Source organism: Bicyclus anynana, chromosome 19 (assembly GCF_947172395.1).
Source record: "Bicyclus anynana chromosome 19, ilBicAnyn1.1, whole genome shotgun sequence".
NCBI lineage: Eukaryota > Metazoa > Arthropoda > Insecta > Lepidoptera > Nymphalidae > Bicyclus > Bicyclus anynana.
This window is the reverse complement of record NC_069101.1, coordinates 12,170,766-12,195,360: the sequence shown is the minus strand read 5'-3', so window position 1 is coordinate 12,195,360 and position 24,595 is coordinate 12,170,766. Positions and strand designations below refer to the sequence as shown.

The following is a 24,595-nucleotide window of genomic DNA, read 5'->3' as shown; positions in this document are numbered from 1 at the left end:
CGAAATAAGACATTATGAAGAATAAAAATCACGTGTGTTTTTAATTAAATTTGGCGTTGATCTTGGTGGATTGATATTTTTATATTTAGACTTGGACAAGCTTGATTTAAAAGCTGATGTTATCCTCGTGAATCCATTGCGAAATACACCTCGTATTATTCTGTATTGCATTAAATTTTTGTTTTGAATTACCACTAACTAGCACTATGTTTGTGTAGATTATCGGGACATTTCGAAAACGCTTTTCAAACTCTCACCGTGTCTTCGCTATTTCAAATAGCCAGTTTGGAACTGTTCTGCGATCGTTCGCAATATTATTTACTGTGGAAAGCCACCTTGGAAATTATACCCATGGTGTTACAGCCGGCATCACGTTTATATAGAAATTTGAACAGTAATGATGATGTTTAGGGTTTTTAACGAACTTCAAATATGGTCCTACCTTTAATAGTAAGTACGGTAACCGATTATGGAGTTTGGACTGTGAAAGCTTTGAAAATAGCAGGTTTCAAGGGTCCGGAGCCTCATCAGTCTAAGTATTGAGCGTATTCCTTTTAAATTTTCTTTGGCTTAAGCAATGTGAGAAATCTTGTCTCCATTCACCGGTCTTAGCTTCGCGGCAACCTTTCGGAAAATACCGATAACGATTTTTTATAGAGGGCTTTTTAGAGTTATTAAAGCTAAGAGACTGGCGACGGAAGGAATGATTCCTCATGATATCCCGGAGAAAATATAAAAAGAAAATACGTTTTATAGTTGGACAAGAGAGGATCTGGACTATTCTGGGCCCTTGAATCGTACTACCTTCCAAAGCTACAGTTAAAACTCCATAATCAGCTGCCTTACTTACATATGGTAGGACCATAGACTGACAAACTTGTAGCCTCCCTAAAATGAGGTACATATGTCTGGCAATCCCAGGATCTCGGTTCATAACATAAACACGTAGATAGGTACATTTTAAAATGTATAAAACCGACCACAGGACTGCTAGGCATCGTAGAGATCTGCGCTGCTACGTCTAAGCCATTTAGTTCCTCTTTCCTGCTTCCACTGCAAAGACGTGCTCATGCAGCATCCGTTTTCCAACCACCTACAATATAAGCATCTTCAAGTTAAGGGTGAATACTGAATAGGCATCTTCTAGGCTCGTTCTACCATAGGCTGCATCATCGCCACGTGATTGCAATTTGCAGCTAAGCATTTGCTTAGGTATTTAATAAAAATATGTGTACTTATAGTGATTATTTGGCAAACATCGCGTAAAACGCACTGAAAAATTGTGTTCAGTTATGGAAACTGGTTAAAAAGAAAATGTGCAGTGCAGATTTTGTAAGGCGCGGTATAATTTAATCCTCCCCTTGACCAATTTGAATTGAATGCGATTCTCAGACGATATCTTGGTCAATGGTGTTACAAAAATGCATTGTCTTAATGCGGAGCGCTTTACGCGGCTCTAAGCATTGCCTAATCTTGATAATGGTTATTTCACAACGTGATTACGGAATTTCAAGTTAAGATCTAGCCATCAAAACAAATTAGGGAGGTAGATACGTACATTTAGTCTTTCCATAGTTCTATTTAAGTTGTCTATATGACCAGCTATGCCTCCGATTTCGGTGGGTATGGGTTCGAATCCGGGGCATGCACCTCCAACTTTTCAGTTGTGTGCATTTTAAGATAATTAAATATCACGTCTCTCAAACGGTCAAGGAATAACATCGTGAGAAAATCTGCATACCAGAGATTTTCTTAGTGTGAAGTTTCGTCGTCGTCGTCGTCGTCATCAACCCATATTCGGCTCACTGCTGAGCACGAGTCTCTTCTCAGAATGAGAGGGGTAAGGCCAATAGTCCACCACGCTGGCCCAATGCGGATTGGCAGACTTCACACACGCAGAGAATTAAGAAAATTCTCTGGTATGCAGGTTTCCTCACGATGTTTTCCTTCACCGATTGAGACACGTGATATTTAATTTCTTAAAATTAGTAGATTTCACAGAATTGAGAAAATTGTGTTATGCAGGTTTCTTTCTATCACGGCTTCTTACTTGATGATGTAGCAATTGACAAATTACCGAGGTAAGTATAGTTAAGTACTATAGTTTGTTTCTTGTATGACCACTTTTTTGTTGCCAACGCAATTCCTGGTAGGTACCTACTTACCTGTGCTAAACTTGTTGACTGACATTTATGATAACACTCGTAATAAAACCCAAACCCGGAAAAAGACAATTCTTGACATTCAACTCGGAAAGCTAATTGAAACAAGTAATTTATTACAAACATATGTGCCTCGCAGTTTTACCCGTGTAGTGTTGTCAGGTGTCCGGATAAAGCCGGACATAGATTTCTTTTCCGTGTCCGGCCAAAATAAACGGTGTCCGGCTTTTCCGGCTTTTGTTAGGCTCTAAATTTAACGAACAAGCTAACGAGTGTAAAAAATACGGTAATAATCATGAACGCTTGATTTTACATAAAATGAAAGTTTTTGTACCTAAACCTATTAATACTGATGTACACAAAATCAAAACAGGTATACGGTGACCTCAGACCAATTATTGTATAAGACATGCCTCGCTAGACGTTACTTTTCTGTCAAAGTATAATATGATCAACGATCTAACGCGATTATAAAAACTGTCTCTATAGAATCGATATTTTATAGTTGTAATCCTGTCGATTAAAGTATAAATATATTGTTTTGTAGTTGCATGGTGTAAAACACGGGCAAAAACTTCTAGTTTAGTGTAAGATATATACCAAATCTAAGCTTGTTTTCCTCAGCAAATGAGAACTTTGTTCGTGAATTTGGGTGCGATACTGGTCCTTCTAAATTGGTCTGAGAGGGAGGAACTAACTTCGCTGCGTTCGGTCAAAGATGCTGTCTCTGTTATAGCTGGCTACATTATTTTTATAACTGCCTCGTAGGTCCAGTTTAGCTCTTTGTGGTTTCGGATCATAAAAAAAAAAATTAAATTAAAAAAAAATAAAATTCAGTAGCCGAAATTATGTTTATGCTTATTACCTATAGTTTTTTTTGTATTAGCAATTGTCATTTAACTAAAAAAATAAAATAACTTAATCAGGTATTTTTTCTTTAAAAATCAAGCAAGGTCTTTAGTATTTTTTTTGTATAAACCAGTTATAGTCTGGAGCTGTAAGTTGTGTCACGTAAAAAGAGCGTTCACTCGACCTCTATTTCGTCAGTAAAAGAATCAAAATGTTCAATTACCATTTAAAATTAAACACTACTATTAAATTTCAATTTTTTTATTAAAACTGCACAAATTATTAATATTAGATATATTAAGATTTGTTTTCCCGGTGACATTGAAGAATCTATGTACGTATAAAGAACTTTAATATCAATGCGCTGAAATGATCTATGATCTATGAGGGTACTCTACAGCTACTTACAGTCTAAATTATAAATAGTATTAACTCGTTCCTCTTTGGGTTTAATGTGAAATCCGCTTAATAAAACAATAAACTTTTTCCTATGTGCCAACTCATGCACATTCCAATTTGGTGCATTGTCCAATACGAGAATCGACAGTGGCGCTCTTTTTAGGTGGCACCAAATATATTTAAAGAGAAATCTACTTATGTCAATGTCGTCCGTCAAGTGTTTAATTGAAATTTAAAATTAATTATTTATTTTTCATCAAAGTTAGGTATGGCCTCTTATTTATTGATCTTTCAAAGACATTATCCGTTGGTGATAAGGGGTTAGACCACAGAAACATGTTTGTAAAATACTGTATCAGCAAATAAATTATTTATTTCGATTGATTGATATAAGCTCCCTATTATCATCATCAGATGATATGCCTTTGCCCTTCATTGTCGCTGGGAAATACATTTTACCGTCGGAGACTGCTCAGACTTTACTATAACAACTAAGTACTCGTAGGTCACGGTTACACCCTCCCGTATGGGCTAGTAAGTCGAGGTCCGAGTCTCATATGAGACGCCATTAGAGAGTCGTTCCGTCCTCTATCTTTATTTCAGCGTTCAAGTCTCATCAGGCGATGCTTCTGCGCTCTCCCAAACCTTCCGGTGATGCCGTAGTGGTCCCACATGGAGCCATCGGCACTTACTAAACACGAAAAAAAAAGTACTCGTATATTCCAGGTATGTGAGACCTGCCCGAGTAGCAGCCGGAACTAATATTATAAAGAGGAAAACTTTGTTTGTATGTTTGTTTGTTTGTAACGAATAGGCTCAAAAACTACTGGACCGATTTAAAAATTCTTTCACCATTCGAAAGCTACATTATCCACAAGTAACATAGGCTAAATTTTATTTAGGAAAAAAATTGGGTTCCGTAGGATATTTGGATTTTTTGGACACAAGGTGTAAAAAATCAACCAGAAAAGTTACTTATTTTGCGTACGCTGCCTAAACTATAAAAGATAGAACCATAAAATGTTCTAATTAATTGTAGGTCTTATAAACATCTACAAAAAAGTCCACGACACACTATACCTATCTATGTCGAGTGAGGCACAACAACCATTTTTTTATTTAAAAATTTTGATTAGTTGGGGTAGGGTAGGGTAGGGGTAGGGTAGGAGTAGGGTAGGGGTAGGATAGGGGTAATTGAAAGTTTACATCGAGTTTCACGCGGACGAAGTCGCGGGTGTCCGCTAGTATCCAATAATTCGGGTAGACACCAGTGGCATTTCATAATTGCAATGCACTGCCTACCTATTTGGGTACTCATTAAAAATCTGTATTGGAGAAGGACTTTTCTTTCCATCGCCCTACAACTAGTCGGAAAATACTGAGTCAGGATGTGGTTAGGAGTAGTAAGCAAAAGTCCAGCAGTTGCAGAATTTAAAAGCCGGACATTCCAGCCACTTTGACCTGACATTTGGGTAAGGCCGGACAGTCTACATTATTGAGGATTTTGTGTACACCAGTACGACAATGTTTATTATGTTATATCAAGCATTACTCGTTCGCTCACTTGCAAAGTGTAAAGCCTAACAAATGCCGGACAAGCCGGACACCATTTATTTTGGCTGGACACGGTCAAGCCTAACTGTGTCCGGCTTTATCCGGACACCTGGAGCCTATAAGCGGGTGCGTATCGAACCTTTCGGTGATGAGTCCGGCTCCTTGAGCGTTAAGCTATTGACACTGATTTTTCTGTACTTTCCTCTGGTGCGGTACGAGGTTTTTTGACCTCATACTAAAACTTTGTGTAGTGTTACGAGGTCCATCGACCTCGTTACTCTCGAAGTAACTAGATTTACGAGGTCAATTGACCTCGTACCGCAGCGAACGTGTTAAGGCTTTTCATTGGTGGGTGATGATGAAATAAGTTGTAGGAGTAATGAGATATACAAACACACACTTCACACACTTGTAAGATTTTCAACCGCCGCCTACGTCGGGCAATCTGTCACGAGGTTTTGTGTGGGAGCAGTGAACGGACTTTGTGACGGATAACTTAATTATATTTTTATATAAATGTCATTCTCACGCAATGTAATTATGATTGAGTATAGGGTTGCCAGGCCATAAAATGTAAAGGCCGGACTTCGCACTATATAAGGCCGGACATTTTGCCCTAAAAGCCGGACATGTTTTTTTATTGCCAAACTTATTGTTTTTACAGCTGGGCTGTGGAAAAAAGTATTTATACATGATGAAAAGATGTTTATTGAAAGATGGACATCATATTTATAATAAAAAAACTCGTTTACGAATTTGAAATGTTTATTAAGTTAGTTAGAATCGCCACTCTGACAAAAAGCCTGACAAAAGCCGGACAGGCCGGACATGTACATATTTGGCCGGACGCGACCGCAAAAAGCCAAACATGTCCGGCTAAAGCCGGACACCTGGCAAGCCTAATTGGGTATGATAATATGACGTCATAGTACATTATAATATAAATGCGGTAAGTTGAAAATTACAGCCAAGACGATATTGTAAGCTCAAGCCTTGGCGAGAGCTATAGTAAGGAAGCAGATTGGATAATGTTCACTATTTTTAGTGTTAGCTTTCTGTATTCTCCGTTGAAAACAAAAAAAAACTCGTGAAAGAACTATTTCGATACGTTAATAATTCCCGAGATATAGAATTTTAAAGTGAGCGCGCGTGATCAGCTCGCGTTTAACACCGTGACGTCATCTAACAACATTTGGTCGCCCGCTAGAGGCAATTTCGTACTTCTGCCTTACCTACTGACGAAGTAATGGTTAGAATTGAAAAAATCTTTTTGTGTTGAAAAGCTCGCTTAACGAGGAAGGCTATAAGCTACATAAATCACGCTACGACCAATAAGAGCAAAGCACTGATCAAAAATGTAGCCAAAACGGGGAAAATAATGTTCGGTCGTCGGCTAGTCTTCTTCTATACTAATATTATAAAGGGGAAAACTTTGTTTGTATGTTTGTTTGTTTGTAATGAATAGGCTCAAAAACTACTGGACCAATTTTAAAAATTCTTTCACCATTCGAAAGCTATATTATCCACAAGTAACATAGGCTAAATTTTATTTTGGAAAAAAATGGGGTTCCGTAAGATATTTGGGTTTTTCGGACACAAGGTGTAAAAAATCAACCAGAAAAGTAGGTTAGGGGTAGAGTAGGGGTATGGTAGGGGTAGGGTAGGGGTAGGATAGGGGTAGTTGAAAGTTTACATCGAGTTTCATGCGGACGAAGTCGCGGGCGTCGGCTAGTAATATACCTATAAATGCGAAAGGTCATTCTCACGAAATCTCGAAAACCTCTCGATGTACAAAGATGAAATTTGGCAGGGAGGTAGTCCGTAGCTAGTAAGTATCTGCTAATAATGAATTTTGCGATAGGGCCGGATTAAAGAGGTCTAGAGGCTCAGTCTCACAAGTTTGTATGAAAGTCCTTGATTTTTTATACTATAGTTCGCACGCCGAATGATGATCCGTAAGATGTTTCAACTGACGGTTGTATTATTGATGCGAAACTATTTCATAACAGTCACAACATATTATATGCCATCCTTTTCCTTTTTACTACACGTAATATAAGTAAGAGCAAGATAGAGACGTCTCTACAAAGAAAAAAAGACTAAAATAAATAACAATTTCGGAAGTCGACTCCAGGAGTCGAGCCCACAGATGCGCGACATTTGCAACTCGACTCCAGTCGAGCCCACAGATGAGTGGTTGAAGTGATATGTCATAAGACGTTTTATAACACATTTGCTAAGAAACACACTTTGAACACTTTCTCAAAATAAATTTGAATCTTTGCCTGTTTTCCTCATGGACTTACTTTAATTTTCCTTATATTTTGATGCCCTTGTCATTTTTGCACAGATACCAAAGTGCGCTCACCAGCGTTTGTTTTTTTTTTAGACAAATGCACCAAAAACAGCCAGTATTACCAATAAAGTCTTAGATATATAAATTAGGTGTCAAAGAATAAAGTATTAATATTTTTCTGATTCTGTTAATTATAAATGATTTTCAAATTCATTTATTGTCAAAATTATTAAAATGAAAGAATTAAATGTTTATTTATTATATTTTTTTCTCACAAAGTTAATATTATTCATAAAATGTTGAGCACTTTTCTGACATAAAAACTTTTTGCTAAGGTTTAAAAAGTACCGGATTTAGACGGACAATAAAGGTTTTATATTACATTACGGCACATGTGCATTTTACTTTACATTACGGCACATTACGATATTGAAATTGGTGAAATAAGCGATAGGTACTTTACGAGCAAATGTGTTATAAAAGATAATTATTTATACTGATAAATGGTGTCTGTATTTCTGTTTTTACCCGATAAACAGATGTTGATACATTTTAGTAGGTAGGTACGTACGTACAAAAGTGGAAAAGTTACTTTCGTACTATTTTATTTCAAGAAAATTTTAGTAAAATTAAGTCAACCCTTAAGAGCGCGCAACGCGTCGGTAAAATTCGAAGCGCGAACGAGACGCCGAATTATGACTTTCACGTGAGTGAAAAGCACGGAGCGATTGATAACCACCAAATTACTGTATATTGCACACTCTTAATTGGGAAGTTCATGGTACGGGACACAATCGTGCATCGGACAGAAGGTATGTTAAGCCGTGTCGGTCAACGTTTGTTACGAGTGTTATCGCCGCGTTGCAACGACTTGCGGTACGGACGGCTTCAGTGTGCTCGTGGCGTTCGAGCTGTCCACATCTCTTGTTGTGTAATTCTTTATGGGTTACTTGGGATAGGCGGGGAGAGTGACTTGAGTGGAAAAGGGGAGTGTTAGATATCTGTCGCCTTTAGCCCTATACACATCGTTCAAAAGTGCGTGACTTCACTCAAGGTCATTCTCTGCCATTCTAGGGTCTTATTTTGGTTATAGTTTGATTTGTTTATTAAGTTGTCCTGACAAATGTTGTGAATCATCACCTTTGTTCGACATTAGTTTCCTTATTTTTGTAATAACTTCTGAGTCTGCTAAAACGAGTAACATCTGATAGTGTTCGTTGAAGAATTTCATATTGTCAACCTTTTAAAGGAGCCCTGATAGCCCAGTGGATATGACCTCTGGCTCCGATTCCGGATGGCGTAGGTTCGAATTCGGTCTGGGACATGCATCGCCAACTTTTCGATTAGGTATGTGCATTTTAAGAAATTAAATATCACGTGTCTCAAACGGTGAAGGAAAAAGTTCGTGAAGAAACCTATACCAGACAATTTTCTTAATTTTCTACGTGTTTGAAGTCTGTCAATTTGCATTGGGCCTGCGTGGTGGACTATTGGCCTAACCCCTCTCATTCTGAGAGGAGACTCGTGCTCAGCAGTGAGCCCAAAATGGGTTGCTAATGATGATGACGATGATGATGGTAGATTTGATGTCTTGCTTTCATCCATTCATTAGTAATGATGACGAAAAACATTTTCAGAGTTAATACGGAGCAAATAAACATACGTCACACAAATATAGACATCTTAATACCACACCGTAATTGGTAAAAAAGCCTTACCATATCAACAAAAAATGCTAATAAAAAAGATATAAGAACTTGAACAAAAAGTTCGAAATGTCAATTGTCGGTAATAAATGACGCCCAATATGGCATGGTTTATTGAATACGAGGAAGTTGTGGGACATTTATCCAGTAACAGTTCTTATTTCTCAGTCAGTCAAGGTTAATCTGAGAGTAAATAAAAAAAATATAAGGAATTTAAGGCCGAGTGACATATAAAACCTTTTTAAGCAATACGCTAACATATTTTATGAAGTTATAAATACTGTAAGGACTATAAGGTTAAGTTAAATGCAATCCTACTATCCTACTAATATTATAAACGCGAATGTTTGTATGGATGTTTGGAAGTTTGTTACTCTTTAACGCCGCTACTACTGAAGCGATTTGGCTGAAATTTGGAATGGAAATAGATTTTACTCTGGATTAACACATAGCCCGAAAAAATCCATGGTTTCCGGAGATTTGCGAAAACTGATGATTTTGATGATATGAATGTTTGTTACTCTTTCACGCCTCGACTACTGAACTGAATTAGCTGAAATTTGGTATTAAGATATATTATAGCCTGGATTAACACATAGACTACTTTTTATCCCGGAAAAATCCATGGATCCCGAGGGATTTCTGAAAAACTAAAGACGAAGTCGCGGGTGTCCCCTAGTGTTTTGTATAATTAGGATATTTAATCGAGGTAGTTAATACTTTCCTTTTCTTCTAAATTTCTAAACGGCCTTTTTTCTTCTTTCTTGACGGCCTACGTGGCGCAATAGGTATTCAAGACGGAGGTCCTGGATGCCCGGTTGGCCGATTGAGGTTTTCTTAATTGGTCTATGTCTGGCTGGTGGGAGACTTCGGTCGTGGCTAGTTACCACCCTACCGGATAAGACGTACCGCCAAGCGATTTAGTTCCGACACGATGTCATGTAGAAACCGAAAGGTTTGTGGATTTTCATCCTCCTCCACAAGCCGCTCCATCTTAGATTGCATCATTACTTACCATCAGGTGAGATTGTAGTCAAGGGCTAACTTGTACAGAATAAAAAACATCCGAAGGATTGGATTAAATTCTCGTCAGAGTATTGTCATTACAGCGTTTACAATGTAATTGGAAGGGAAAGGGATACCTATCGATCATCTTCAAAACATGGTTAAGTTGGTTGATGTACTTTTTAACCTCCTACGTAAAAAAGGGGGTAATTTCTGTATTCACATGTCATTTTGTGTGCATTTTAAGAAATTAAATATCACGTGTCTCAAACGGTGAAGGAAAAACATCGTGATGAAACATGCAAAGCATAGGTACCTGAGAATTTTCTTAATTATCTGCGTGTGTGAAGTCTGCCAATCCGCATTGGGCCAGTGTGGTGGATTATTGGCCTAACCCCTCGAATTATGAGAGGAGACTTCAGCTCAGCAGTGAGTCAAATATGGGTTGATAATGATGACTTTGTTTTATAATATTTACGTATTATATGAGATACAATAATCTTTCACGTATAATCTCACCAAAAACTCTCTAAGGGAAGGGAAGGTTAATGCAAGTCGCAAAAAAAGTTGACTTTAAAGTGAAATGAAGTGAAAACATTAGATAACAATCGCTAAGTTGCTACTTAATGCAATATTATTTTACGTAATTACTTCAAATTGATTAAATCTTTTGAAATTAAAGTTTCGTTACGTTCACTGTAAATAATTGTTGGCGTGAAATCTTTTTTTTAATTCGCAGCTGATTAGGTTAATGTTGACTTACATAAGGTTTTATAGCGTTTTTAAGTTTTTAAGTGTCTATCCCACCTACTTACTAAGTTTTAATGAAAGTTGATATCTGTTTAAACCACTTTCATGGTTTTTTGTTTCAGTTTTATTTCATCTAAGTAGTAGCGACCCTTCGCGGCTTTACTGGTCCGAGTCCTAGTGGGCGTTTTCAATGTTTTCATACTGTGACGATCGCGTAAACGTAAACGCGAATGTATTTGGAATTGAAACAGTTGTACGTGTACCACCAGATTGCGCTGTTTCAATTCCTTAGAATTTCGCGTTTACGTTACGCGACCGTCACAGAATGAAAATTGCCACTAGGCACTCTGAGAAGCAGACTAGCAGAGTAAGTAATATAGGGCTATACTTTTGTGTAAACTATTTCGTAGGTCTTGGCCACACATATAGACATAATGTACACAATAAAATAATGTTACACCAACTTTTTCGATCTCTACTTTCGTATCGAATTTACCTAAAACACACAGGCCCTCTGAGGGTCCAGTGGCAGTTTGATTCTGTGACGATCACGTTAACATAAACGCGAATTTCTAAGGAATTGAAACAGCGCCATCTAGTGCCACTACGGCACAACTGTTTCAATTCCATCTATATTCGCGATTACGTTAACGCGATAGTAACAGTATGAAAACATTGAAAATTCCCACCTAGGCACACAGTTATGTAGGTACAATTTCGAGAAAGAAGTGAACCGGCGAATCCAACTCGGCTGGGCAGCGTTTGGGAATCTCCGCGACATCTTTACGTCTAAAATTCCTCAGTGACTAAAGACGAAAGTCTTCGAACTGTGCGTAATGCCAGTGACTTACGGATCCGAGATTTGATCGCTAACTATGGACCTTATTAAAAGGCTTAAAATCATTTAGTGGGCGATGGAGCGAGTGATTGGAGTTTATCTGCGTGATCGAATCAGGAATGAGGAGATCCGCAGACGAACCAAAGTCACTGATATAGTTCAGTGAGCCGCGAAGCTGAAGTGGCAATGCCCAGGAAGAACCGATGTTCGGGGTCCTCAGGTGCTAGAAGGGCGATCCCGCACCGGAAATCGCAGTGTTGGTCGACCCCCCACTAGGAGGACCGAGGACATCAAGCGGGTTGCAGGGAGCCGCTGGATGCTGGCGGCTCGAGACCGTTGTGTTTGGAAGACAGTGCAAGAGGCCTATGTCCAGCAGTGGACTGGGAGCAGTCCATCGGCTGATAATGATGATGATGAAGACTATGTACTATAGAGCCCCATGGACTTGTTATAATCCCAGTTGTTATTTATCCCTTTAGGGCCATGCAAGGTACCTAGCTCATAATAGATTTTTATTTTGCCTAGCCACCGTTCCGGGGACATTATTATCGAAAACCTTGAACGTAAATGACCTCGTATCTGTTAATTATATCTACACCGGTCATGTACACAGTTACCTACCTACCTACATAATTAACTTTGGAATTGCTTGCTTTATCATTTATTCTTACATGATAATAGGTTCAGATACAAATACGTATAATTATCTATTGCATGCAAACACAAGTAGCTTCCATACCGCTTCCATACCATTCTTACTGCAGCTACTACTGTACTAAGCAGCTGAAACAATTTTGATTGAATGTTGTGGCTTCAGTTCACGAGGTTTTGGGTCCGGGGTCGAAATATGACAAGTGAAACTTTTCTACTTTCTAGGCTTGGCTTGATCCAGTAGTGTGCCATTATAGGCTGATATCTATACTAACATTATAAACCTGAAGAGTTTGTTTGTCTGGTTGAACGCGCTAATCTCAGGAACTACTAATCCGATTTGAAAATTTTTTTCAGTGTTAGATAGCCCATTTATCGAGGAAGGCTATAGGCTATATATTATCCCCGTATTCCTACAGGAACGGAAACCACACGGTTAAAACCGCGCGGCGTCAGTTAGTTAATAATAAAATTCCCCGCACCAGAAACCGCAGTCGAACCCCTACTTAAATGGACTGACGACAGACAGGGTTATAGGAGCTTCTGGACGCTGGCGCTTCGTAACGGTGGTGTTTGAAAATCTATACAACAAGCATGGGTATGATATGCATGATGACGTCCATCGGATGATGGCGACAATAAGGCTTTAGACAGATCAACTGGGCCAGGTTTGTCATTAAAATCTAAAAATCTTCACACTAATATTATAAAGACGAAAGTTTGTGTGCAAGTGTGTATGTTTGTTCCTCCTTTACGCTGCAGCTACAAAGTGATTTAGTTAAAATTTGGAGTGGAAATGGATCTTACTCTGGATTAACACATGGGCACTTTACATCCTGGAAAAACCAAGGTTTCCGCGGGATTTTTAAAAAACTGAATCTACGCGGACAAAGCGATTAATGCGAATATGTAATGAAATAGTATCAAAATACTTAGATCTTGCTCACGAGATTACCGCCATGTGGAATGTTGAGTCAACTATATTAGTTGTATATTGTTGTGGTTGTTTCAGTAAATCTTATAGCGAAAAGCTTCGACCAACACCTTAAGAAACTTTCGCTCAACTGTCCCTCAGCAGAAGGGTTTATTTTTTTTATAATTTTTAATAGTGTTTTGTGTTCTATTTTATTTAAATAAATAGGTAATGACATATGCATGTGTGCGAACTCCCATACAGTTAAACATCAGGATTATTGAACACGATCGGTGCTTAACAAAACCTTTCTAGTAATGTAACCCCCCTCTACCCGGACTGTAGCGCCAGGGGTTGCCTTTGTGTACCTTTAAAGGCGTAAAAAAGTAGATCACGTTCGACCGGGCCGGTAGAAAGTGAAACTTTGGAAGGTTGCTATAAAAATTGTTGCGCCCGCGCACCACAGATCAGTGCGACCGCGGCAGTGGTGGTGGTGCCACGGATATCATGGTCAGTTTTTTTTTTATAGTTCTGTGATTATTTTTTTAAAACTATCGTGAGTGTTCAGTAACACTGAAATAGAAAAACGGCTATCACGTGATAGTATGTATTATGTTCCGAATTTATACGGAGTCCTTAATCATGAGTTTGTTCACGCAAAAGTTGAAAATTAAAGTTTAGCCTTTTTCTATTTCATACAGTAATAATTGGATTATTAATTAAGATTTCGTAAGTTACATTGTATGGATCATGTTTTAATATTCTGATTAAGACCACAATGACAATGTTACTTACTAATATTATATAGGAAAGTGAGTTTGCTTGTTTGTTGTTTCCGGCTTTGAACCAATTTTGATGAAATTTCGCTTGAATAGACAGATTGCGTCCACGAATAAAATCACATACAATGATTATACAGTGTAAGAGTATAATTTAATTTATTTATTGTAACTTAGTTAAATCAAACAGCACATCAACGTAGACACTTGAAGGAGAATTCCCACCTAAATCGGCTTAATAGATTTTGAAAAAAAAATCTCAAATAAAAACATGGTAGGTATGTTAAACGCGATAGTTGTGATTTCGCTATTATAAACTCGTCAATGTAATATTCGCCTACTATTTTAAAACAATGAAGTTGCCATGGAAATGAGCGATGTCACATCGATGTAACTTTACAGAATGCAGGGGCTGGTCTTAAGTCAACTGTTACTTTAAAAAGAACATATATACGAGACGAATATAAAACCTATTTAGTAAGTAAAAAAAAAAGAAAACGAAAGTAACTTAAAAACTGTTTCAAGCATGAAATTATACTCAGTATGTGCATCTGTTCAAAGTTTTCGCACATAGGTACCTAGTATTCGCAAAATAATTGAAAAAAAAACGAAAGTACTCATAAAAAGCAATTTTGCATGTGTAAATAATAATTAAAACTAAACGTTTGCATAAATTTGAATATATTTTAACGCATGAAAAGCGAGCGTCTAAGTTCAATTAGGTGTTGCCATCTAAATTAACGGATATACAGAGCGTGAACGAATTAATTCACAAGGGCAATGTGTTTTCTTTCACAACAGAAATTAAGTGTAGTAATGTAAATAATATGTGCAAAAAGGAACATTGAACCAATTTGCTAATAATGGCGTACTTACGCAAAGTTACGTTACAAACTTATCAGGCTTAACATTAAGTAGGTTTTAAATAAACGTATTTTAATTTTCAGCAGTATTATAACATACAATCATCAAATTGTAACAAGATTTTACGGTTTTAACTGACTTCAAAAAAGGATGTTCTCTTTTCAGATGTATATGTTTTGTATTACCCTTAATTAAGACAATTTAGTTTTATTTACATATGATTTTGTTGGTGGTCCAAATAAATAAATAAATGTAGTGTGATTGCATGATTTTTTTAGATAGCGTTACATAAAAAAAATAGATTGTTGTGTTATTTGTAATTATTGATTAAGCGCTTGAAATTCGTTCATTCATCAATTTTACTTTGTAGAGAAATGTACATTTTTGTATAGATACTTATCTACCTACCTGATTTTGTTACTATGTAACTTAGTTTTAATGGAATTTTTAACATAGATTCTACTACTAAAGAAACTATTTCCAATAAAAAACCTATTTGAGATGTCAAATCTCACATTCCACTATGCATGCATTTTTTGTTTATGATATTTTTATATCCAATATATAGTATATAAATATACTATTTTTGTTGCACAATCCCGCATTTTATTACATTAATTCCTTTATCCAAAGGTAGTCTGGTAGATGTTGCTATAAGCAATAAGACCGCCTTTGCACATACTTGTTTTCTATGTTATTGTTTTTGTTTTGTGCAATAAAGTATAAATAAAAAAAAAATCAACTGACAACCTCTATTTTACAAAACATAGTCTGAGAGCTTACGTAATTTTACCAAAATTAATTTAATTTTGGTAAAATTAAAATTAAATTTACACAGATAATTACTGATCCTATAAATCTGACGAAAACCAGATCTCCCTTGCAATTGAGCCTTTCCCAAATAGCCTTGGAACATAATGGCACAGAATAAACAAGATAATGGTCAATGAGAAATTCCATAATGCAAAGTAAATTGCCTTCAAACCAAACTATAGTTCTCAGTAAGTGGGCGGGTATGATCGATTTTCTACGACAATGACATTTCAATTGTGAAACCATAGCTTACAATTTCCGCTAGAGTTGGCTTTGTTCGCGAATTTATAGGTATTTTGTTCAGTAATTTTGGTTCTATAAAGTGAAAGCTTGTATTGAATCTTTGCTGCTATTACGCCGATAAGTTTATTTCTCCGAATGAAATAGTTGTTGGAAAACAAAAAATTAATTAATTAAATAATTAGTGTGGAGGATACTGTAGATCAGTACCTGAGGATAGGACTAAGTAGATAATTCAGTAGGTTCAGTCCCAAATGAAAAAGACAATAAATGTAATAGCTTGAGGGTAATATTTTTATATAAACAAGCAAAACAAATAACAACAGTTAGAGTTAGGCTACTGAAAGTAGAGACAAAAATCGCCATAAAACACATTACTTTTTATATAAAAAAATTAAATTGTTAGTATCAAACTAAGTTCGTTAAACCTCTGACTTTTTTTTTAAATTGCCGACTAATCCTATATCCACCCTCGTTGACTATAAAAGAATCACTTACTTATTCATATGTAAGTACCTATACGTCTCAATTGGCGTGCGCTTCATAGATGCAAAAATGCACTGCCTACCCTAAGGATTTAATACAACCCTATGTTGGACCACAGAGTATATGTATAGTTGGAAAAGGAATACTTATAGTGCATACCCTAGTTAAAATTATGCATGCCACTGGTCTTAATCATTATCATACGGAAGTTCGTGTAATGTGTAAGTGTGTATGTTTGTTGTTGTTTACTATGTCAGGCTGAACCGATTTCGATGGAATTTAGAACGAAGATAGTTTATACTGTGGATATACATATACATATGGCTACTTTTTAAAATATCCATAGTTCTCGAGGGATTTGTTCATACTAATATTATAATGAAGAGTTTGTTTGTTTGATTGAACGCGTTAATCTCAGGAACTACTGGTCCGATTTGAAAAATTCTTTCAGTGTTAGATAGCCCATTTACCGAGGAAGGCTATAGGGTATAATTTGTCCCCGTATTCCAACGTAAATAAGTAATTACTATGCTGAGCAGAACTTTAATAAAAACCGAAGAAACTGTCACTTTTAAAAACCCTTTATTTAAACAAACAATACAACAACTGGACACGTAACAAGTACAAATGTAAAACAACATTTAGTAGTGTAGTCACGTTTTATACGGTACATTAACTAAATGTAGCAAGTGAGAGTGATTTTGTAAGAGACCTTGATTTTGTTACTGACTTTTAAACGTTTCATTGTACGAGTACTTACTACCATGAATGTTATGAGGGGTCCACACTGCCATACCAGTCATCATTATCGACCAATACGAACGGCGCAATAAAGGGCCAATCATGAAGCTTCCTTTTTTAAAAAAATAATTGCAGCTTTTCTAATGCAGGTTGGCAGGCTTCGATTGACCGCGTTCGGTGTCCCATCCCTACTCTAGATAGCTTCCTAACTCCAAGCTTTTATTGAGAATTTTTTAGATCAATGAAAAGCTCAACAATAAATAGTCCAAGAACTCGAACCGAAGATTTCATGATCCGAAAACACATATTCTATAGCCCTACTGGATGTGTACTGTTTACCAACAAACAAATTAAAAATGAGGGTATTAATCGCTAGTCATTTCACACCTAATATTAATTATTGTGACTAACTTCTTAAATTAATAAAAATAAATTTGATTAATAAAGCTTTGAACATTTAGAAATAGTTTGAATAACTTTTTATACACAAATACATAATTTAAAATAAATAAGTTATGAAATGACATGCGTTTTCTACCTTCACTTCAATATGTTGGTTGGTAAACAGTACACATTTAGTTATTGCTTTAGTATAGTCTAAGTGGACACACAAAAGTCGTGACCCACATTGTGTGTGACCACCCTTATTCCCAGTTGGGCACCCACTACCGTCAAAGCCTTTCACTTACGCGGAACCTTTTGAAGGTTAACCGGATTGGGCGGCCCGAGGCGGTTCATGCTTGATAAATCTTTGGAATACAAAATGGTAATTGCACTCGATACAATAATGTCAGCTACCACGTCAGAACTACGTACTTTTGCTTTCTTTGTTTATGAATTGGACGAAACTTAAACGAATACTGTAAGCAGTGACTCCGTAAATCATTACGAACATGTATTGCATACATGAAGAAGGACTGTTTCATTATAAAAGTACGTTTAATGCCTATCCTAGTTAAAAACTTATGCACGTCACTGATATGTATTGAAGCAAATATTACTCAGCAGCAGGAATTGTAGAAAAAATATTTCCAGGTTTTTTTTATTTACTTATTATTTTTATATATTATTTTTAAATACGTCCATTATTCTTTTCGATCGAACAGATCTTGATCACGTGACCTGTTGTTGGCAAATGTCATTCCCATACATTTTTCTAGTTTTCAAAGCGTTTGCGATCGTAGAAAGAAAATCGATGTGGCTACTACTAGGGGCAACTAGCCCCTAGTTCGCCATAACGTCCGCTAAATCATTCTAATCCTTCAAGAAGCCCATAGCTAGCGACCAAATCTCGGATCTGTAGGTTAGCAGCGAAGTCTCTGAAATTTCTTGACATTCCTTGCCCACGCCTTCCATTTAATTACCTAACAGTAAGTAGGTACAGCAGTAAGCACTTTAATAAGTGACACGAGATTAAAACTGTATCGGGTTTGCCGTTTCGAGTTACGTTCAATGCATTTTACTTTCTAAAGCAATGAGCTCAAGTAACGCAACGTCCGATCCGATTTCAAAAACAGCTGTTTGTTTTAGGGCTGTCAAGCTGGGAGTTGGGACAACTTTCTACTACAGCTATGTAAATTATTTTTGTGCAGCACATTATTGAGAAATTTACATTCTGTGCTTATGCTGTGGTATGTAGAGTCCAAGAAGGAAAATGTGACATTCACTGAAAAAAGGCGTGAAATTATATCTTCTGTTTTTCATAGACATTACAAATACTTATTTACTCATGGGTAAAAAATAAACGATACAATTAATTGCGTAGCTTGCTGGAATATCTTCTAAATAGTTTAATAAGCGAGTAGCATTCTAAATCTTACAGACAGACAACAGCAACGAGGTATAACATGCGTTTAAATAAATACACCTGTTTAATATTTGAAACCTTGCCTTCTATATAAATTTTTATTAAACAAGTACTAGATGTGCTCCCAATGTAGTAGGTATATAGTGCCTGCCTATCCCTTGAATACACACACACATACACACATATTACACATATTATAAATAGGAATATTGCAGCAAAAGGGCTAATTTTCCAGACTATTATCTAAGTGTGTACCAAGTTATATCGAGAGCTGTTGAGCCTTTGTATAATAACTAGTTGGTACATTGAATTTGAATTTGGTGAATTTTGATTCAACGACATTTGACAGCCCTAACTTGCGAACAAAACGTTGGAGCCAAACGTGGGATAGGAATAATTACGTAACAAGTTTCGCTTTTTCGTGTCTACCCGATAATTCGGGTATAGAATAATGACAATGCTATGTCGTAATGCGTTTAGCATACAATGGTTTGTTTACTTAGCTTTTTTTCGAAGTCCTTATGTGATTTCCCACCTGTACAACTGTGGTCTTATAAACAACACATTTCAAGGCTCATTAGTTTGTTATGTGAACAAATTACGAGTCGCACATAATAGTAGTTATATTTCTATTTCTAATTATTTTTGAGATATATTTGAATACTAACTGACGCCGCGCGGTTTCACCCGCGTGGTTCCCGTTCCCGGAATACGGGGATAATATATAGCCTATAGCCTTCCTCGATAAATGGGCTATATAACACTGAAAGAATTTTTGAAATCGGACCAGGATCCTGAGATTAGCGCGTTCAATCAAACAAACAAACAAACTTTTCAGCTTTATAATATTAGTATAGATACAAATTCGAAAAGGGTACATGTCTGAAAATTTAAAATGTCCAGGAATTAAAAAAACTTATTATTTTCCAAACCAGTGAATAATTTCTAAAAGTAACCATGTTAATTAGTCTTTTAAATTTTAAAATTCATCTAAATATGTTATTAGATATTTTATATTTGTGAGATGTATGTATAGAATATCCGACATGTGCCCTTTTCAAAATTGCATATTCAATTAAAATTACGTATTACTTGTATCGAATTAGTAGAACTTATTAAAAAATTCGGTAATTATAAAGTAATAAAAAATAATTTCTTAAAGCGATAACGCTCTTTTTTTTAATAATATAGTCTAATCGGAAATCCCGTGTCAGAAATGGAATTGAAAATAGTAAATAAATAGGTAAAGCCGTTAGAAAGCTAAACCCCTAACCGTAAAACTAATAGGAGATTTTTTGCGAAAACATTGTAAAGCTATCCTCTCTTTTAAAAGCAATTCAGAGTTACTCTTTTGCATTAATTGTAGATAGATATAATTTCCATAATCAATAGTATCAATTGAGAATATTTTCTTCTATATTTTATCAACTTTCACCTCCAATGTTGTGCTATAGAACTTGTAAGTACACCTACGAGTAATAATTCGACATGCTTGCCCTGAATAAACAGTGTTATGCAAGCATGATTTAGGCATTTATCTCTTTTAATCACTTTGACCCGTACACCATAACTTGTGCTTATGAGTGCCAAACATTGGGTAATAGTATCTCATAGTTATTTATTCTATAATAAAGACGTGCCGTTTTTTTAGATCGACTTGGTGGGGGCACTGCCGTGCTCCCGGATTTTATGATAAGGTACATTATATCTCGCGGTTTTGTATGTAAATTATTTTTTTGCTAAACCTTAACACATTTACAGTCCAGCTTGTATTTATTTAATCAAAAAAAAAATTCAAAATTGATTTATTTCTAGTAGTCTCAGTTTACAAACACTTTTGATACGTCAGTTGACTATTTGAAAAGATTCTACCACCGGTTCAGAAGGCATGTTTTCCTGAGAAGAAACCGGCAAGAAAATCAACAGTTGCTTTTTAAAAAAATAATAATAACTAACAGACGCCTTGAGGTATCACTCGCGTGGCTATCGTTCCCTTAGGAATACGGGAATAAAATAAAGCCTATAACACTCACAAATAACGAGGCTTTCGAGCAGGGGCGTAGCTACCGCCGTAACAATGGTACGGGGCCCCCGGACTATGTTCCGGGGCCCCTAACGAGCAAAAGCAAAAAATTGAAAAATGTAACACACAATCTCACTTAATTCGTTGCTTAAGCGTGCGCCCAAAAGTTGGAAACATCCTTAATAAGATGAATTATTGTCATAATTTTCTTCTAAATCTTTACCCTTCATTAATTGGACCCCCCAACTAATTTTGATACGGGGCCTCAAGGCACGCCACGCCATTGCTTTCTAGTAGTAATCCTCTTTATAACATTACTAGCAGACGCCGCGCGGTTTCGCCCGCGAAGGTTCCCGTCCCCGTAGGAATAGGACGCCGCGCGCTTTGAGGTTTCACCCGCGTGGTTCTAATTCCTATAGGAATACGGGGGTAGGTAAAATATATCGGTTTAATAGTCGCAGAGCCTATTCAGTGCAAACAAACAATCAAATCTTTCCTCTATTTAATATTAAGTATAGATTATTACACTCGTAGTAATGTTTCACCAACAAGCCGTAACAGCAACGGGCCGTGACCAGTCTTACGAGTAGGCGCTTACCTTACCACATCTCTGTACTGTAATAAATACTGTACCACTGACACACTACGATCAATCTAAGCTCCGTGCCTCGTACGTGATCGTTCAGTCACGCGGTAGCGATTACGAATTACAATATATTGAATAAAAGCCTGAATAGCCCAGTAGATATGATCTCTGCCACCGATTCCGGAGGGTGTGGGTTGGAATGCACCTCCAACTTTCCAATTGTGTGAATTTTAAGAAATTACATATCACGCGTCTCAAACGGTGAAGGAAAAACATCGTGAGGATACCTGCATACCAGAGAATTTTCTTAATTCTCTGCGTGTGTGATGTCTGCCAATCCGCAATGGGCTAGTGTGGTGGACTATTGGCCTAACCCCTCTCATTCTGAGAGGAGACTTGAGTTCATCATCATTATCAACCCATGTTGATAATTATGATGAATGATGAAAGGGTCCGGACTCATCACGGTGGTGGTATAAACTCTATCCCTAATGTTGTACCCACTGCTAACACTCAGCACTCTTTTCTCGACGAATTGGAGGGAAAAGGTAATATTGGTCATATTCAAAAGGTAGAAATAACGTGGATTTCCAGTAATAAAAAATCAATTCAGCAGGTCCAAGGATTACCCCCTACAATACCACAAACTTTACCTTTTGTATATTAGTATTGATATACCTTTGCCATCCAAAGGGGTAACAGCACCAGCGTATTGGGTACCTTGCTTAAATATGAATGAATGACAAATTCCCATAATTTTAGAATTTAATCCCATAATTACCCATTCGTTTTCTTTACAGCACACCATACTCTTCGCGGCATCAATCGCGATGGTTTACGCCATGCCATCCTACATAGCGGTGCCGGCGGACCAAATAGCCTTCGTTGACCTCACAGAAGTTAGAGCTAGAAGAGTCCCCAGACAGAGCCTACCGGAAGGCCTATACCAGGATAACTACCATCCGATAGCGTTGCAGAATTATAAACAAGGCAGTAAGTACACAAAAGCAATTAAAAATATATCGCCACCATTTTCTTGGAAAAGCCCATAATTATTCGTATTTTATTACTTTTATGCCTTTAAAATCAGCCCGATGTCCGTTTAACATAGAAGTAACTGATTATCTACAAATATATTGATTTTAATTACGATCATGGGGGCGTCAAATCTCAGTTTAGACTTCAAACAAAAATAATTCTAAACTCTCTTTACGTCGAGGTTCGAAGCTCATCCAAGGTGGATGAGCTTGAGTTGAGTTCTTCTTATTCTTGAGATCAACTCTGTACAGGTACAGGTTTTTAATTCAAAGAACCTGTTGCCTGCTGTTGTCTTCAAAGAACCTAATAAATATATATAGAAAAAAGTGACACATGAAATAATATAAAATTGAATTCATGTCCAAAGAGCATGGGCGTTTAAATGTCAACGAAAGCGCAACGAACGTCGAGGGCTATCAATCATTATACACTTTCACCAAAGGATTAGCTTTCTAAAATAGAGTAACTTGTTTCATATTCACAATAGACACCGTAAGCACGAATATATACATTTGCAATTCTTACTTTCGTCTATTGTTCCATCTTTGATATTAGAACGATTACATGATCAAATACGTAAATCATTCCCCCTTGAATTTTAACTAGGGTTATGCAAAACGGGTCTCTTCGATGCAATGTTTCTAAGATGGTAAATCACTTTCAGTTTCTTGGATACACGTAATAATTATAGATTGCACCTTGCTGCAACCTGATCGTCTTCCGCAAGTCCTCGAGTAAATTATGCACGAACGTTTAAACTATCTAAATTATATGGTAGAATTAGATTTTAATCTTGTAGCGTTGTAACAATTCTTAAACCAGTTTTAAGATCTTATTAATGGTCAATCAATTTATAAGGATAATTACATAACTACTGTAATCGTTAATTAAAATACGTGATTTGGGAATAGCTTTTCAGTTATACTTTGTAAAAGTAACATTTGTGTTATGAAAATGGATTGAACTTCTCCTTTTCCTTATTTTATGGAACTAAAAGCTTCATAGTAATTTAGAAGATATCTAAAAACAAAACCGAATTTTAGATACATTTTTTAACTAGCAAGAGCTTGCTGAAGATCAGTCTGAAAAAAATAATACTAATATATATTTTCAACAGTCATGATAGAAAATAACCGGTTCTATTACTTTTATTACAACTGTACTTACCCTGTTTAACCAACAGCTCTGAGTTCCATGTCAAATTGCTTTAATTTTAATTAGCGGCTCTTTTGTTTCAGCTGTAGCCCTCTTGCCACCTCCCGCGCCAAAAGCTAGATTGCAAGCTAAACCACAAGATGATGAGACGAGTCCAGCAGCTGCAGTAGCTCAAATTGCGGAAAGACCACCAGACTTTGGAGAATATGTAGATTTCGGAGCACATACAGGAGATAACGGTGCTTTTGGGTGGTATGCAGATTACCCTGTTAGAAAATAGAGATCGTAGAATAGATAGAGATAGTAAAGTATTAAAAAGATAGTGTCTTCAAAGTATTATTTGTTATGAACACGGACACTTTGTAGAAATTTTAGAAAAAATGCTATATTTTAGATTTTTTAAATATTATTCTTGCCGATTTATTTTCATTCGGCATATTAGAACTCGTTTTACCAAAGACAGCTGATATAGAAATAATATTTAAAGCCGAATTGCCGCACATTTGTTTTAGACGGTCAATTCCGCTTTACGAGTTTATTGTTGTAATACTTATTATATTAATGAAGTTCCTTATTAAGTTAACAAAGAACACTGTGATATACGACACCAAGGTAGTTCAAACACCAAAAACATGTCTTCCGATTTTACTTAGATACTTTTGTCTTAATAATATGTTTTACCTTCTGGATTTATATACTTATTTATGTAACTACTTTTTAAAATTAGTCTGTGCTCACTAGCATCTATGTCTCTTACAATGCATTTCTTTCTATACCTATTTATAACTGCTTACTGTCTATCGCTTTGGCTTAATACTACCTTTTTACTATTCTTCTTTTTTCTCTTCTTGCCCTTTTGTGTCTATCCTTAACAATTACTTGAAAAATTTCATAAAATCAAAGTGTCTCTATAAAATAACTTCTGCTAAATTTCTAGTTA

General features: G+C 36.4%; 1 protein-coding gene across 1 annotated transcript; it reads left to right on the top strand.

The window, feature by feature from the left end:
• Nucleotides 1–13,490: 13,490 nt before the first annotated feature.
• Nucleotides 13,491–24,595, top strand: LOC112044619 (uncharacterized). Its single transcript, XM_024080506.2, has 3 exons — nt 13,491–13,633; nt 22,263–22,455; nt 23,739–24,595. Exons 1-3 carry the CDS (start codon nt 13,631–13,633, stop codon nt 23,933–23,935), a joined length of 393 nt encoding a protein of 130 aa, XP_023936274.2. The 5' UTR covers nt 13,491–13,630; the 3' UTR covers nt 23,936–24,595.

What these genes read in the sequence shown, in the direction of transcription:
- LOC112044619 (XM_024080506.2), top strand. An exon ending in GCAGAATTATAAACAAGGCA is followed by an intron (nt 22,456 to 23,738) that starts GTAAGTACACAA and finishes CTTTTGTTTCAG; the next exon opens with CTGTAGCCCTCTTGCCACCT.